Source organism: Pelodiscus sinensis, unplaced genomic scaffold, assembly GCF_049634645.1.
Source record: "Pelodiscus sinensis isolate JC-2024 unplaced genomic scaffold, ASM4963464v1 ctg39, whole genome shotgun sequence".
NCBI lineage: Eukaryota > Metazoa > Chordata > Testudines > Trionychidae > Pelodiscus > Pelodiscus sinensis.
Genome location: NW_027466048.1, coordinates 1,101,859 through 1,116,747, shown reverse-complemented (window position 1 = coordinate 1,116,747; position 14,889 = coordinate 1,101,859). Strand labels below are relative to the sequence as shown.

Here is a 14,889-nt window from a genome sequence, read left to right as displayed (position 1 = left end):
GAACACTAGCCAATTAGCCCGTCATGAGACGGGATTTTCAGGTCTCTCCTCCATGTCGGTCTTCTCTCCCGAGCCTTCGGTCGGTCGGTCGGTCGGTGTCTCTCTCCCTCTCTCCCCCTCCCCCTCCTCCTCTCCCACCCCCCCAAAACGGCCGTTTGGGCCCCGCACTCCCCATGCAGCACGGGCCGCCCAGAGGGAACAGCCAGCATTTCAGCAACAGCCCCCCCCAGAGGGAACAGCCAGCATTTCAGCAACAGCGCCCCCCAGAGGGAACAGCCAGCATTTCAGCAACAGCGCCCCCCCGAGGGAACAGCCAGCATTTCAGCAACAGCGCCCCCCCGAGGGAACAGCCAGCATTTCAGCAACAGCGCCCCCCAGAGGGAACAGCCAGCATTTCAGCAACAGCGCCCCCCAGAGGGAACAGCCAGCATTTCAGCAACAGCACCCCCCCGAGGGAACAGCCAGCATTTCAGCAACAGCGCCCGCCAGAGGGAACAGCCAGCATTTCAGCAACAGCGCCCCCCCAGAGGGAACAGCCAGCATTTCAGCAACAGCGCCCCCAGAGGGAACAGCCAGCATTTCAGCAACAGCGCCCCCCCGAGGGAACAGCCAGCATTTCAGCAACAGCGCCCCCCAGAGGGAACAGCCAGCATTTCAGCAACAGCGCTCCCCCGAGGGAACAGCCAGCATGTTACATGTGCAGTTACATGTGCAGTCTATAGCATTAACCTATAAGCTTATTGCTTCCATCCTTAGTCACAATCCAAACCCTCTGCACCTTCCATCTCCAGATCACAGCTCCCTCCCAAACCCTGCACCACCTCCTTCATCCCTCTCCCATGCTAGAGCCCTCGTTTGTACCCTGCACCCCAATGCCCTACCCCAGGTCACTACCCCCTCCTTCACTCAGATGCTCTTGCAGCCCGCACACCCCCTGCTGCACCCCAGTGCCCTACCATGAGCTCCCTTCTGCACCCAACCTCCAGCCTAGAACCCACACAAAAGTGCAGCCCTTAACCACATACAGCATTTTGGAATGGCCCTTCATCAAAAAATACTGACTACCCCTGCGCTAAAGCCGGCTTTCCAAGTGACCCCATACTACGTGGAGCCAGAATGCACACAATATGGCTGCAAATAGCTGGATCACACCCAAGTAAAGGCTAATGGAGGAAGATGGGTAGGGGTTGGGGCACTACAGGCTCTGCGCTGGGAGTGTGGGGGGGGGGCAGGAAAGGCTCCCTGAGGGGTTGGTGCCACGGGGGAAGGGAACAGATGGGAAGAGCTGCAGGGTGGGGGGAAGAAGACAACCCTGCAGAGAAACTCCTTCCAGCCTACGCACCATTTCCCAGTCACCACCTCCCTCCGCCCGGCCCTCTCTCTTCTCCCCCTTTCTCTCTCTCGCCATTTTTCTTGATTCTCATTTTCTCTCCCTTCTTCCCCACCTGCCCCCTTGCTGTCCCCTCCCCAGAGACCGGAGCCCTCTCTGCCCCAGGAGAGTGTGGGGCTCGCTAACGGGTGTCTCCACCTTGCTCCGCAGGGGAGGTGAATTTCACCGTCAGCACGGAGGCCCTGCGCACCGAGGAGCTGTGCGGCACGGAGCTGGCCGTGGTGCCAGCCCAGGGGCGCGTGGACACCGTGATCAAGCCCCTGCGGGTCCTGGTCAGTGTCTGCTGGGGCCCGGGCCCAGTGGAGGGAGGTGGGGTGGCCATGGACCACGTGTGCACTTGTGATTGACCTTTGTTCTGCCCAGAGAATAACGCCCCAGCACCCCACTGTCCCCCTGTCTGACCCCGGCCTGCGCTGCCCTGCCCCTGCCCCAGCCCCTGCCCTGCCCGGGGGCCCTGGCTGCCCAACCCCGTCAGGCTGTTACATGTGCAGTCCTGTCTCCTGACTCTATGATGCTGCTTCCCAACAGCCGGGGGGGATCGTGGAGGAGAAGTCGCCCAGCTCCCTGCTCTGCCAGGAAGGTAGGAGCCCAGCGCCTGTCTGGGGTCAGTAACACAGGGCCCCCCGACTGGCGTGAGCCATCTCTAGTGCTGCTCTGGTGGGCTGAACCATATTCAGTGGGGGGTAGGAGGGGTCACTGAACTCTCCCCCGTTCCAAGGGCCCCCATTCCACGGATCATACTCGGCTCGGAGCCTTCCCAGGTTCAATCAGTGGGGCCGGCTCGTTGGAAGGGGCCCGGGAGCCGAGCGTTCAACGGGCCAGTGGGGACGCTGCGATTGGTGTAACTGGGGCCGTCCCAGCAGGAGTGGGAGGAATCCTGCCCCTCCAGGCCCCCACACATTTCCCCTCCCTCCAGCTCCTCAGATGCCCCTGGAACCCCTCGTGCTGGGCCGGGCCGGCAGGGCGGGTTCCCTGCGTGTGTTCAGGGCGACTCATGGAGCCCGTCTGACTGGGGGGGGCAGGGCTTGGGGAGAGCGCTCAGCCCCCTCAGACACCTGGGCCACCTCGCACTCCCTCTGGGGCTCAGACCCTGCCTGGGCGGGAGTGGGGGGAGGGGCTCTCTCCTCATCCCTCCCCCCCTTGCCTTGCAGGGGAGTACAGCGCCCCCTGCGGCTCAGGTAGGTGTGATGCACCCACCCATCTCCAGTCCCTACACCTGTCCGGGGGGCAAGGCCGTGGAGGGGAGAGGTCTGTGTCGGGGGAAGGGTCTATGCAGGGCACAAGGGACTCTGTCTGTGGTGTGGGGGTGACTGGGAGGGGGGAGTCTTTGGGGGTTGGGAGAGTTCTGGGGGCCATGTGGAGAGGTGTCCATCAGGCGGGGGAGGGGTTTGATCCTCTCTCAGGGGGTGTTTGTTTATTTAAAGCCCCTGATGCCGAGACGTTGGGAATTTCCCGCTGAAGCCCCAGCCCAGCAGCCCCCCGCGCCCGTCCTGAGAGCCGCCCTGGCAGCCGGACACCCCAGGATCTTCTCGGCTGCTGCTGTTCCCCCTTTGCACCTTCTTCAGCCAACGCCTCCCTGGTTGCTCTGGAAACATCCCCCTGCTCCCCCCTCCCACCCCCAGACCAGCCGCGGGGTCCCAGCTGTCCGTCACCCGTGGGAACCAGGGGCTGCCGTGGGGACCCCGGGGGTTTGCCGTGTGTCCTGCTGAGACCCTAACACAAGATCCAACCCCCGGCTGTGTGTGAGGCTGCTCTCTTGCTTTGTGCTGCTCGGCTGCTGCTCCTCGCACGGCTCCTCCGCAGCCTGAGAGCAGCCGCTCCTGGGCCTGCGGCTCTGCCCCCTTCCTGCCCTGCGCTCACTGGGGCAGGGTTTGGCTCGAACCCTGCGACAGCCCCCAGGTCCCAGCCCCGGCGGGCAGAGCTGCCCTGGTTACACAAGTCTCCATGGCAATGAACCAGCTGCCCCAGCCAGGCAGGGGCCAGAGCCTGAGACATACTGTGGCCGCCCAGCCAGGCCTGCAGAATCCCCGGGCAGCCCAGGCCTGACGTTCCTGAGACTTACACTGTGAGCAGGTAGCAAGAAAACCCACAGACCGTTCATAGAGAAGCAAAACCTCTTTGTGGGCCCTTTTAGAGCAGGAAGGCCATGGCTGGGGGAGATGGAAGGGGGTTTACAGGCACCTGCTGCAGTGCAGAGGGGCTGGGGCTTTCCCCAGGGGCCTGGAACTGAAAGATTCAGCTCAGTCTCAGTGGGAAGGGATGGCACAAATACCCCAGCGGGCTACATGGGTCTGTCTGGGGGGCAGGAGAACTGGGCATCAGCCTACGGGAACAGGACGTGCCCCCCGTTTACAGACGGTATTGTCCTGTGCACAGAGAGGGGGCAGCCACATTTTTCTGTCTCCTAGCCCAGGCCTGGTGTCTGGAGCCCTAACTTCACTCTACCAGAGCGGGTGGCATTTAATTCCTGTTGCTGGTGGGGATGTTGGGGGGGGGGGGGGGGGGGAGCTGCCTAACCCTTCCCATGATCAGACAGTCTTGCCGTGTTTGCTCTGGGCTGCTCCCACCTCCACTGTGCAGTGGGGCTTTGATCCGCCCCAGGTCGCAGAATCTGCTTTTCTTTGATCCATCCCATCCCAGAAGCTGGGACGCAAGCCCCTGGTTTCCAGTCTCTTCTCAGCTGCAGACCCCAACATGTCTCCAATGGCGGAACAGACCCTGTTGGAAATCCCAGAGCCTCTGCAGCCTGCCAGGGTCCATGGGGCACAGGCAGCAAACCCCTGTCCTGTGGGAACCGCTCCCAGGCCCAGACACCTTTCACATGGTTCGCTGACCCCTATTTGTCCTCTGGCTGCAGGGGAAACCACGGGGCTAAACAGTTCGAAATGGTCCCCGTTCGCCTTCCGCACTCGCCTTCCCGCCAGACTGTCCCTGAGCAGGAGCATTCCCGGGCGCCAGGCTCACGCTGCCCCCGCAAAGCCAGCGCCTGTCCTGGGAGCTGCTCTAGCTGGCGCGGGGAGGGGGCTTCCCTCACTGGGCACGGCCCTTGGCTCCGACTGCCCATGGCAGCTGTGAGTGATCACCTGGCGCAGGACCTCTGACCCCCACCCCCACAGCCAAACAGCCCCTCAGCCACCCAGGCCAACACCCTTCTCTTGCTGCAGCTGAATGTAACGCTGTGGCTCACGTGCCAGCAGCCTGCGCCGACCGGTGCCACCCGGCGCCCCTGCACAACAGGCGCATGACGGGATGCTCGGTAAATGGGGGACACTGGAAGCAGCTGGACGCTCTGGGTGTGAGGCTGGAGCCTGAGTTCACCTGGGAAGGTGCCAGGCCCAGGGCTGGCTCGGCAGGACCTCAGCCTTAGAGACAACTGGAACCCGCGGAGCAGACCCAACGGAGGCAGCACAAGAGCAGCGGGTCCCTGCCCAGCGCCCGGGGGCTCAGGTCCCACCTCCCAGGGTTCCCTCTACTGGGGGCTCTGAGCACTGGCCGTGGGCCCCTGGCGGTTCCTGGAGTCTCTTCAGTCTGTGTGGAGGGGAGGCAGGCAGTGATGCCGCCGTGTTCTCTAGCCCCTCAGACAGGAGGCTCACAAGGCCGGGGCAGGCGGGGGCTGCCCCCAGTGGATGTGACGAAGCCCGGCTGAACCCGGCTGGTTCGTGTGCTCTCGGCCCTGGCGAATTAGCTTCATTTTCTGAGCAGAATCCTAATTTCCTGCCCATCCCCCGACTTGCACTAAATCCTGTTTGGTAATTTCTTGTGCCCCTGCTCTGTGTAGCTCCTCCCAGTGAGAGCCATGGCTGCCTGTCACCAACGCCCTCATGAGCTGGCCCCATAGGAACGGGCCTGATCCCATCCCTGGGTGTGCGCAGGGCCCCCCTGAGGTGTGGGCAGGGCCCCCCCTGAGGTGTGGGCAGGGCTCCCCCTGAGGTGTGGGCAGGGCTCCCCCTGAGGTGTGGGCAGGGCCCCCCCATCACCCTAATTAACAGCATCTCGGCATTTCCGTGTGGGCCCTGCTGGCAGCCTGGTGCCCACTCGCCTGCTGCTGGGAACTTTTCCCTCTTTGCGTGGCCAGAAAGGCTGGAAGTGAGCAGCCCTGGGGCTCTGGGAGCAGGAGGAAGGCGCTAACCCAGCCTGTGAAGGGTCCCCCGTCGGTGGGTGGGCCACCGCTGACTCTGGGTTGCCCACAAGTCTGTGTGACACGCCTTGGCCTCGCCGTTGGCCGAGCGACAGTCCCCTACGGCCCAGCCTGGGACAGGGCGCCAGGCAGTGGGGGAACACAGGTAATTTACAGATACAGTTTAAGGCACGGCCCTGGGTCACGGCGACAAGCAACAGTGGAGGGGAGGGGGGAGGAACACAAATAGTTCAAAGCTCTGGCCAGGTTCCAGCCGGGCAGGGGTCTGGTCTCCTCACTCTGGGAGAGCCGACAAGCACAGGGGTTTTGCCCCATGGGGGAACCTGCCACCCAAAGGGAGAGGTGGCGGGGGGGGGATGGACGCAGGCCTATCCTCTCCACTGCATCCTGGCCCAGGGCCCTGATAGTGGTGGCCTTGCAGCCACTAGGTCGGCGGAGCTCTGGACTGTTACATGCCGACAGGGTCAAGGGTCAGTGGGGGTCTTGGCCGCAACGTGCTGCCCACCCAGCCTCCATGTCCTCAGCCAGCCCGAGGTCGGCTGCCTCTGGTCCACGTTCCAATCCCTCCTGTGGGCCTGGCAGACTGCAGCACTGCTCCGGGGGTCCTCAGGCGACGGAGGGACTGGCAGGGTGTCCATGGACTTCAGCTCAGGCAGGGGTCCTGGTGGGCCAGTCCACACGTTAGTGCCCGGCGAGGGTCCCAGAGGGGTTGGGGTGAGTTCAGGTGGCGGTCGGTGTCTCAGCAGCCACCTAACTGTGGCCACACCTGCACAGACCAGGGACAGGGACAGGTTGGGAGGGGCAGGACGAGCTGTTCTCAGTGGCTCTGTCCCAGCTCTGCTTTCCAGGGTGCAGGCTGGTCTCAGACACTCCTGCGGCGGTGCCCAGACCAGGCCTGTTCAGGTGGTTGGCTGGGCTCTGGGGATGCACAGCTGTAACCGAGGGCAGAACTGGGCTCTGTGGCACCAGGACTGGCTGTGGCAGAGACCTGAGTCTTTCCACGGACACGGACCTAAGGGAGATGGGACCTTGGCCTGATGCTCCCCCAGGCCCGCTCCTGAGTCGCTCTTCCCCTCCACCCCCGGCTTCTCCAGCCCCAAGGGCCCTGTTTGCCTGTTGGGGCTGAAATCCCTGTGACCTTTGAACTGCCCAGGGGGAGGTAAATATTTGAAACGAAAGCAGCCAGGAACAGTGGCCTGGAGCCAGATCTCTGCAGCCCCGGCACTGGCATGGAGCCAGGAGACGCCGCTGCAGCCCCATTGTGTAGGTGTTTGCCCTCTCCCCTCCCCTTGTCCTCAACCCCACTCACTCCCTTGGGTTTTCTTCTAAGAGTCTCCCTCCGGGACCCAGCCTGTTCCCGGCCAATGGGAGCTGCAGGGTGGTGAAATACTGGAATGGGTTACCTGGGGAGAGGGTGGAATCTCCATCTCTAAATGTTTTTAAGTCCTGGCTTGACAAAGCCCTGGCTGAGATGTCCTGCTCTGGACAGGGGCTGGACTCGATGACCTCCTGAGGTCTCTTCCAGCTCTAGGATTGTGTAATTCTATGATATTAGAAATATTACTGCTCTGGACTTTGTCGACACATTACAAATGTGCCCCAGTCAGGATCACTAGTACCTAGGCTACTGTTCATTTTCAGTTCTATGATCAATTCCTCTGTATCTCTCCAGGTGAGGGCTAGTGTAGAATACTCCCATGGCGGGTGCAACTCTTTTGAGTTAAGAAATTGTCATCTATAAGAAATTCCAAGGGCCTTTTTATACGAGCAGCATCAGACTGCCAGAAGGTGTCGCACATGTTGAATCGGGATCACACAGCTTTTTACCTTTGTTTTATAAACAGCTGCCTGAGGAGCTGCTCATCCTGCTCCTTTGTGTGACTTAGTGTTACCCCGGCTAGTGTGTATCAGTTAGGACACTGCCCCATAACCATTCAAGGTCATTTTCATCCCAGATCTCAATGACTCGGGAACACGTCGGACTCTCTGCTGAACAGGTCCAGACAGCAGGGGTCCCTACTTTAGAACCCGGCCAGCGTGGCATGGATTTCCATGGCAATGGCAAAAAACATTTCTCTTTCCCGAGCACAATCCCCTGCCAAACTTTCAGTGCTAGAGCTCTTCAAAAACTGCTCAGTAAAATGGACAGTCCAGAAAAAGCCAACTGTGCTGAGCTTGTGCACATTGTGCACGCACACCCATCGCACACCCGCCCCCTTCGCAGACCGAACGGGGGGGAAAGGCAGTCTTCACCCTTGAGTTCTGGTAGGGGGTTTGTTGATACATGATTTCATTGTTCTACCGCGTTACAATCTAATGTTATGACCCTGTTTAGTAACTGGGGCCACGCGCTGGAGTCTGTGACCCGACCTAGGAATCCTGTCGGATCTCCTCAGGCGCTGGGCGCTCAGGGACCGGCCCAAACCGGATTTTCCCGCCAAGCGGTCACGAGGGTTCCGCTCCCCTCAGACCCCCCCGGCGGCGTTACAAGGGCTGCGTTGCCTCAGCCTGGGGGCTGTCTGCCCTAGTGGCTGGAGTACGCGGGCCCCTCTGCTCTGCCACCTGCCAGCGAGGGGCAGCCCCAGCCACGCCTGCCGTGGAGGAAGGGGATTTTCCCATCCCTCACCCCCACACAACCTGCTTGTACCAGCCTGCGACTCCCCTTCACCCTTCAGTCCCGTCAGGACTTGTGGGGCTCCCCAGTGCTCTCCAGGGGCTCTAAATCAGTCTGAGGGTTAACGTCCTGGGCGCCTCCCCCAGCGCCACTGCCACGTCCTCAGGAGAGAAGGGGCCTGGCCCTTAGGGCTTTACTCACCGAGCCAAAGGGTTTGAATTACTGGGTCTGGGTTCAAGCCCCTGGTTGTTGCTGACACTGTCACGTGATTGGTTTGATGCTTGTTTTATCTGCATCAGGTTCTCCTCCCCATTTCCCCCTTTGTAATCAATCCCTGAATAGCCTCTTACTTGGTTTGCAGCTGAACATCCCCTCCTCTCTCTTCATTGCACCTGCACAGGAGAGAGGGGAAGGCGGAGACAGGAGCTACTGCAGCTCTAAAACAATTCCTGGGTGATAGACCCTGATGGGAGTGGGGGGAGGACAAGCCTGTACTTGTGGGAAGGATCCCGAGTGGCATTCTGGACTGTGTTTGCCTCCTACACCTTTGGGGTCACAGGCATTATCTGCAAATAGCCTTTCGTTAAGTCAATGGTCAATAGATACGTTCACCCTCCTCCTCAGGCATCCCAGGAGTTCTTCAGTGTGCGGCATTGGATCTGCTTTGGACCAGGATATCGCATTAACCTGACAGAAATTGATACAGAAATGCAAAGTACCATTGGGTTTTGGTACCAAGATAATTAGATTCCTCCGTTCACTCTGTGACTCTTCAGTTCCTCCCATCTTCAGCATTGCATTGAGTTCATGTCAGATGGCCGTCCACATCTTCTGTGGGAGGGGGTGGTGAATGTTCCTCACTTTCTGCCCTCGACCTGTGTCAGTGTGGTGGGTTATAAATTTTATCCATCCCAGGTGAGTAGCTAAACATCCTGAAAGTTATCCCAGAGGTGCAGGATCTGGTTTCATGTGGAGGAGAGGAGGCGGAGGCCTTCCCCCACTTCTGCCAGTTTTGGGTCTAGCTGAAATTGCATATCTGAATTCAACCTTGCCCTGTAGTGCAGACCTTCCCCTAGCAGACCTAGTTCTGGTCCCACGGGCAATGGTGCAATAAACATGGCTTCACAGGTCCCTCTTCTCCAGCACCCACCCAGACTGAGCTGTCTTGCTCCCTTTTGTGCTAGCCCAGCACTTGGAGCTTGCCCAGTGTGGCTGGGAGGGCAGGATTTCCTCAGGCCACAGTAGATGGACCCCTTCTGCCCAGAGCGGGGTGTGCAGCCCCCTCACAGACGTTTTCATGGGACGAGTTCAGCCCCCCCCCCCCCCGTTCTCCCCATTGGCATGGCTGTCGTGGGTCACTGCTAGGGCCCATTTTAACAAACTCATTTCTCAGCGAGCTCCTCCCCCCACTCCTGCCTGGTCTGTCCCAGCATCCCGGCTACTGCCCGGCCACTGACCCCAGGGGTCCCGCCCCCAGGCCTGTAACCAATGCGAGGGGCCCCCTGGCCGCCTGGGCCTTTGCCAGCCGGAACCGTCAGACTCGGATCCAGCAGCTGGGGGTGGTGGGTAAATATTGTCCTAGGTGCGTGTGCCAGCCCCCGCCAGAGACCTGACCCGACCCTTCTGTGCCCGGCCCACAGGCGAAGCTCCGGCCCCAGAGTCTATATCAGGGCCCAGCAGGCTGGTCCCCGGCTCAGAGCGTGGGAGGGAGGAAGAAGGACTCAGAGGGGCGTGACGTGTGTGTGTCCCTTGTCCCAGCACGTCTGCCTGCACCCAGGAATGGGGGCCCCGGTAAGCCCGGCCGGCCTGCTGCTCCTCCTGCACCTCACAGCTGGGACGTCTGCAGAGCCGTAAGCCCTGTCCGTGTCTGTCTGTCTGTCTGTGTGGTGGGCAGTGTGGGGGGTTGGAATCAGCCCAGGGCACTGGTGAGGAGGCTGCTTGACGGGAAAGTAAGGGGACAGATCCATTCTCCCCGGGAGCTCAGTCCCCGATGCTGGGACCCTCCTGCCCCCCCTTGTCCTACCCCCAGAGGCAGGGGGAGCTTGGCTCTGCCTAAGCAGTGGCCGGGGGCACAGGAGAGCTGGGTTCAGTGCCCACCTCTGCGCAGACACCCTGTGCGCCCTCAGCCAGACACCCCCTCTCTGTGCCTCAGCCCCTCTGTACCATGGGCTGGTAATCCCCTGGGGCCACCGGCTCCCTCAGCCACAGATCCAGTAATGGGTCTGTTCAGCCCCAGCACAGGGGCAGCTGAGAGGCCAGGGATGGACGGGGACTCAGCTCCTCTCTGTGCCCTGGGGGGCCTCCAGGTCCGTGGGGGTAGGATGTGTGTGTGTGTGGGGGAACAGGAGTGGAAGAGCCTTGCCCTGCAGCTAGAGAGATCAATCAGCCTCAAGCACCACGGACCCAGCTCTGCCCCCTGCAGAAGGGACCTTTTCTGGGCTCTCCCCTCCCCGGCTCCTCCCCCCTCCCACGGTGCTGCCCCTCCCCAGGCACTATGTGGTGGTGAGCCCAGCCCAGCTCTACCACCCGCACACGGGGACGGTGTCAGTTCATCTCAGCGACCTCAACGAGACCGTCCGGGTGAGCGTCCGGCTGGAGAGGGGGGAGGGGCTCAGCAATGTCACCCTGCTGGAGAGAGAGGTCCAGGAGCCCCGTCTGCGCGAGAACCTGAGCTTCCAGGTGAGCCCCCCCCACCCAGCCTGGCCCTGGCCATGGGCACCGAGCCCGTCAGCCCTGGGCCTGCAGCCCCAGCCCGGCCTCAGGCCTCAGGCACAGACTGATCCCGGCCCTGGCCATGGGCAGCTGTAGCCACAGAGCGTCCTTCAGCAGCGACAAGCCGGAGGGGGCAGGGATGGGGGTGCAGATGGAACTTGGATTTCAGGTCCATCGAGCGCCCGCCTGCTGGGAGGCCCCTGGCTGGGCAGGAGGGTCCCACAGTTTGGTGAGGGCTGGAGCAGGGACTCGCGAACAGCCCTGCCTCGGGTGACCAGACGTCCTGTTTTTAAAGGGACTGGCCCGTATTTCAGCCCTCCTGGAGGTGCCTGACTTTTTCTTACAAGCAGGCAAATTGTCCCATGTTTCCTGTCTCTCTTCCCTGCTCCCACCAGCACCGGCTGGTCCTGCTGCTGGCCAGATCCCTGTTTGCTGGCTGCTGCCCCCCAGGGATGGTGGGGTCCAGTGGCCGATGATGGCAGTGGGAGTGCAAAGCTCAGCCTGTCGCTCCCCCTGCTGTGTCCTCTCCCCGTGGGACCCCTCGATCTACAAAGCTGAGAATCCAGCTCTGCTGCGTGTGTGTTAACTGGGGCCCAGTCAGCTGATTGCCGTTGAACTCCCCTGAATACGAGTAGTTTCACCAGGCGTCCCATATTCAACACACGCTGCCAATGCCCCCCTGTAACAAAGTTTCATTCCCCTTGTGAGGCTGCATGTGAATCTTGAGTTGTTATAGTAACCCCGGGCGTGTGCCTCAGTTTCCCTGGGCACCGCACCAATGACTGGATGGGGGATGGGAATTTCAGGTGTTCTACGCGCTGGCAGAGTCACATCTGGCTGTGGATGGGGGTGCAGGGACCTCTCACTCTCCATACGTGTCAGTGACACCCCCCACTCCGCGCAGTAGTGGGTCTGTGCCCCGACCGGCCCGTCACTGGCCACTGTGGCCTTGCTGGGGTTCCCCTGTGCAGGTTCCAGCCCCGTCTCGGGGGCAGCAGGAAGCCGCAGAGCTGCACCTCTCGGTGCGGGGGGACACCCTGCAGTTCTCGGAGCGGACGACAGTGCTGCTGCGGGTGCTGGAGCCAGGGACCTTTGTGCAGACGGACAAGGCCGTCTACAAGCCGGGACAGACAGGTGAGGGGCAGGGGCTGCAGGAGGGGTTTGGTGGGGCCCCAGGCCCTTGGGAGGGACCCTGGGCTGTGGGGAGGGGAGGGGGGCTCCGGGGATACGGGACTCTCACTTGTAGGCCCCTGTCTGCACCCGGCCCAGGGGTGAGAGGCCCAAAGCCTGAGCCCGTTTGGGGGCTGCATGGAACCAAGGGGGGTCTCAGCCCATCCTTGGTGCTGGCTGCAGGGGCCCCGATCGGCCTCCTCTGGCAGCCTCCGCAGGGAGGCCGGGGTCTGGCCGGGCCCTGGAGGCTCAGCTCCCGGCAGCCGCCCAGGGCAGGGCCACGGCCCGTGGGCAGAGGCAGCGTGGGGAAGCTCGCGCCGCCCTGCCCGGGCTGTGCCCGTTGCGAGGGGTCACAGAGGCCGTCAGTGCCTGGGCGTCCGGCTGGCACCGTCCCCCGGGAATCACCCAGAGAACCAGGCCAGGGCTGACTCCCCTCTGCCTCTGCCCCTTTGCAGTGAAGTTTCGAATCGTCACTTTGGACAAAGACTTTGTTCCCAGCGCCAGGCCGGTGAGAGCGGGGGTGGGGTGAGAGCGGGGGTGGGGTGAGAGTGGGGGTGGGGCAAGATGGATGGTGGGGGGGTGGGCGTGGAGGGCAGGGTAACATGTTACACTAGGCCGGTGAGAGCAGGGGTGGGGCGGGAGTGGGGGTGGGGAAGCGGGGGGGGGTGGAGTGGGAGTGGGGTGGGGCAGTGGGGGGGCAGGGTGATAGTGGGAGTGGGTGGGGCAGCGTGGGGGGCGGGGTGAGTGGGGTGGGGCAGCATGGGGGGCGGGCTGAGAGTGGGTGTGGGGCAGCAAGGGGTGGCGGGGTGAGAGTGGGTGTGGGGCAGAATGGGGGGCGGGCTGAGAGTGGGTGTGGGGCAGCATGGGGGGCAGGGTGAGAGTGGGGTGGGTGGGGGATGATCCCAGGGCCAGGGCAGGGGTCTCAGCTGTTCGTGTCTCTTTACTGCACAAGGGGGTCACTGCGGGTTCCACTGAGCCTGAGGGCGGGCGCTGGCTGTACCGAAGTCTGTGATTGGCTGTGGGTGCCGCCCCTCACCCCGGATGCGCGTCATTGGCGCCCTTCTGCCGGACAGTGCTGAGCGCTGTGGGGGGGGCAGGATCAGGCCCAGCGTGTAAATTTGGATTTACAGCTCCCCCCCCAGCCCCACGCCCGGCCACTGGCTGCAACATCCCCCCGGCCCGGCCCGGCCCTGCCCTCGGCAGAGACACCAGCATCCCAGCCCTGCTCCCCCCACAGACCAGGCACCCTCTGGCTGGACCCCATGGGAACGGGGGCAGTTCCTGTCCCTCTAACCAGCATCTCCTGTCTGTTTGCTTTGCAGCTGCCCCTGGTGACCCTGCAGGTGAGTCTGTCCCCCCAGCCTCCTCCTCCCGTCTGGCTCAGCTGAGGGCAGCGGGGCGGGAGGGGGGGGGCGGAGTTCAGTTGTGGGGATCCCAGAGAGGTCTGGGCTCTGACCACAGGGTTTGCAGCATCTGGGGCTGTCCAGGGGCTGGGGGCTGGGTGCCTGGCGGGGATCCGTGCCTGAGTCGCTCACTCCGAATGTTCCCAGCCCCCATGCTCTGGGTTGGGCCCGTGGGAACTCAGTGGGGGCTCCCTTGAGTAGGGGGGTTTCTGGCGGTTGCAGTGCAGATGGGGATGGAGGTTTGGGGAGGCTGCCTGGAGGGAGGGAACAGGGAACATTACCACAGAGGCCTAGAGCTGAGATGGAGACGGTCCCTACGGCTGTTCCCTGGGCTTTGTCCAGGCTGGAGATGGGAAGCCCACGGGAGCCTGTTCCCGAGCCGGTGCCCTTGGGTCAGGGTTGCAGGGTGTTGGCGGGAGGTACCGTGGGGGGTGGGAACTTGCCCAGGGCTACCCGGGGGTGCCTGCTCCAGGCTAAGGAGAAGGATCTGAGGCCCCGGCCGTCGATCCAGCCGCGCCAGCAGCGCCAGGCACTCGGGGGCTGCCGGGTGGAGCCGTGTGCGGGCAGCGGATGAGCAGGGCGTGTCCGTGTGCCAGGATCCCCACGGGAACCGCATCGCCCAGTGGCGAGATGTGACTCCACAGCAGGGCATCGTGGATCTGTCCCTCCCGCTGGCTGCCGAGCCGGCCCTGGGGCCGTACGCCATCGAGGTGCAGGGGACCAGGCGTTGGTTCAGCGTGGAGGAGTACGGTGCGCAGCGGGGCCGGGGCAGCGACCGAGGGTGGGGGGAGGATTCCCCAGTCTCAGGGGATCCCTGTCAGAGGGTCCCTGGGAGCTCAGAGCCTTGGGACTGGACCAGCCAGCACCATGAGACCCTGGGCATCAGCCACCCCATGTCCCTCTGCTCTGGAGTGCTGGGGAGGGGAGTTCAGGCTCCCAGTCCCATTCTGCAGCTGGTTTCAACCTCATTTCTTTTTTGGACCCCTGGGGAAGTCTCAGGCCTGTGGACACAGTTGCCTTTGGTGTAAGTGTTTGGCGCAAATGCACGCAGCAGAATGCAGAGCATGGGGCACGTGCTGGGCCTGGTGCTTGGTGAGGCCTGAAAGAGGCGTAGCCTGGGGGCTGTTGTGATACTGACCCACCCCCGGGTTGGGCCTGCCAGGGGGCGTTCCTGAGCTTGGGACAGTCGGAGAATCAGATCGACTCTTCTGGGCACGTTCCCTTCCTAGTTCATGGACCCCTTGGATATAGTCTGTGGAGCGCTGCTAGAAAACCGCTGCTCTGGGGCCCTGGGCAAGGGACACGCAGACTCTGCCCCATCCCAGCCTTGCCCCAGTTGGCCGTGAGCCCTGCCCGAGGCCTCAGATGCTGCTGCTGAGCCTGATCCCCGTGGGTCCCAACCAGTCCCCACCTGCCTGCAGCCCCAACACCTCAGCGCTCAGACACCCGGCCAATGAGACCC

At 62.6% G+C, this 14,889-nt stretch overlaps 1 protein-coding gene across 2 annotated transcripts in view; it reads left to right on the top strand.

Annotated features, from left to right (window-relative positions):
• The window catches only part of LOC102446370 (alpha-2-macroglobulin-like protein 1), a 111,059-nt gene that overhangs the window by 35,283 nt on the left and 60,887 nt on the right, over positions 1 to 14,889 (top strand). Inside the window, exons 1-6 of one of the 2 annotated variants that reach the window (XM_075918656.1) lie at positions 9,525 to 9,992; positions 10,632 to 10,821; positions 11,826 to 11,988; positions 12,480 to 12,532; positions 13,347 to 13,367; positions 14,024 to 14,177. The exons of the other annotated variant lie outside the window; for it this stretch is intronic. Of the exons in view, the coding sequence (XP_075774771.1) occupies positions 9,631 to 9,992; positions 10,632 to 10,821; positions 11,826 to 11,988; positions 12,480 to 12,532; positions 13,347 to 13,367; positions 14,024 to 14,177 (943 nt within the window). The 5' untranslated portion in view covers positions 9,525 to 9,630. Of the gene's footprint in view, positions 1 to 9,524; positions 9,993 to 10,631; positions 10,822 to 11,825; positions 11,989 to 12,479; positions 12,533 to 13,346; positions 13,368 to 14,023; positions 14,178 to 14,889 lie in introns of those variants that run through there. 2 annotated transcript variants of the gene reach the window in all.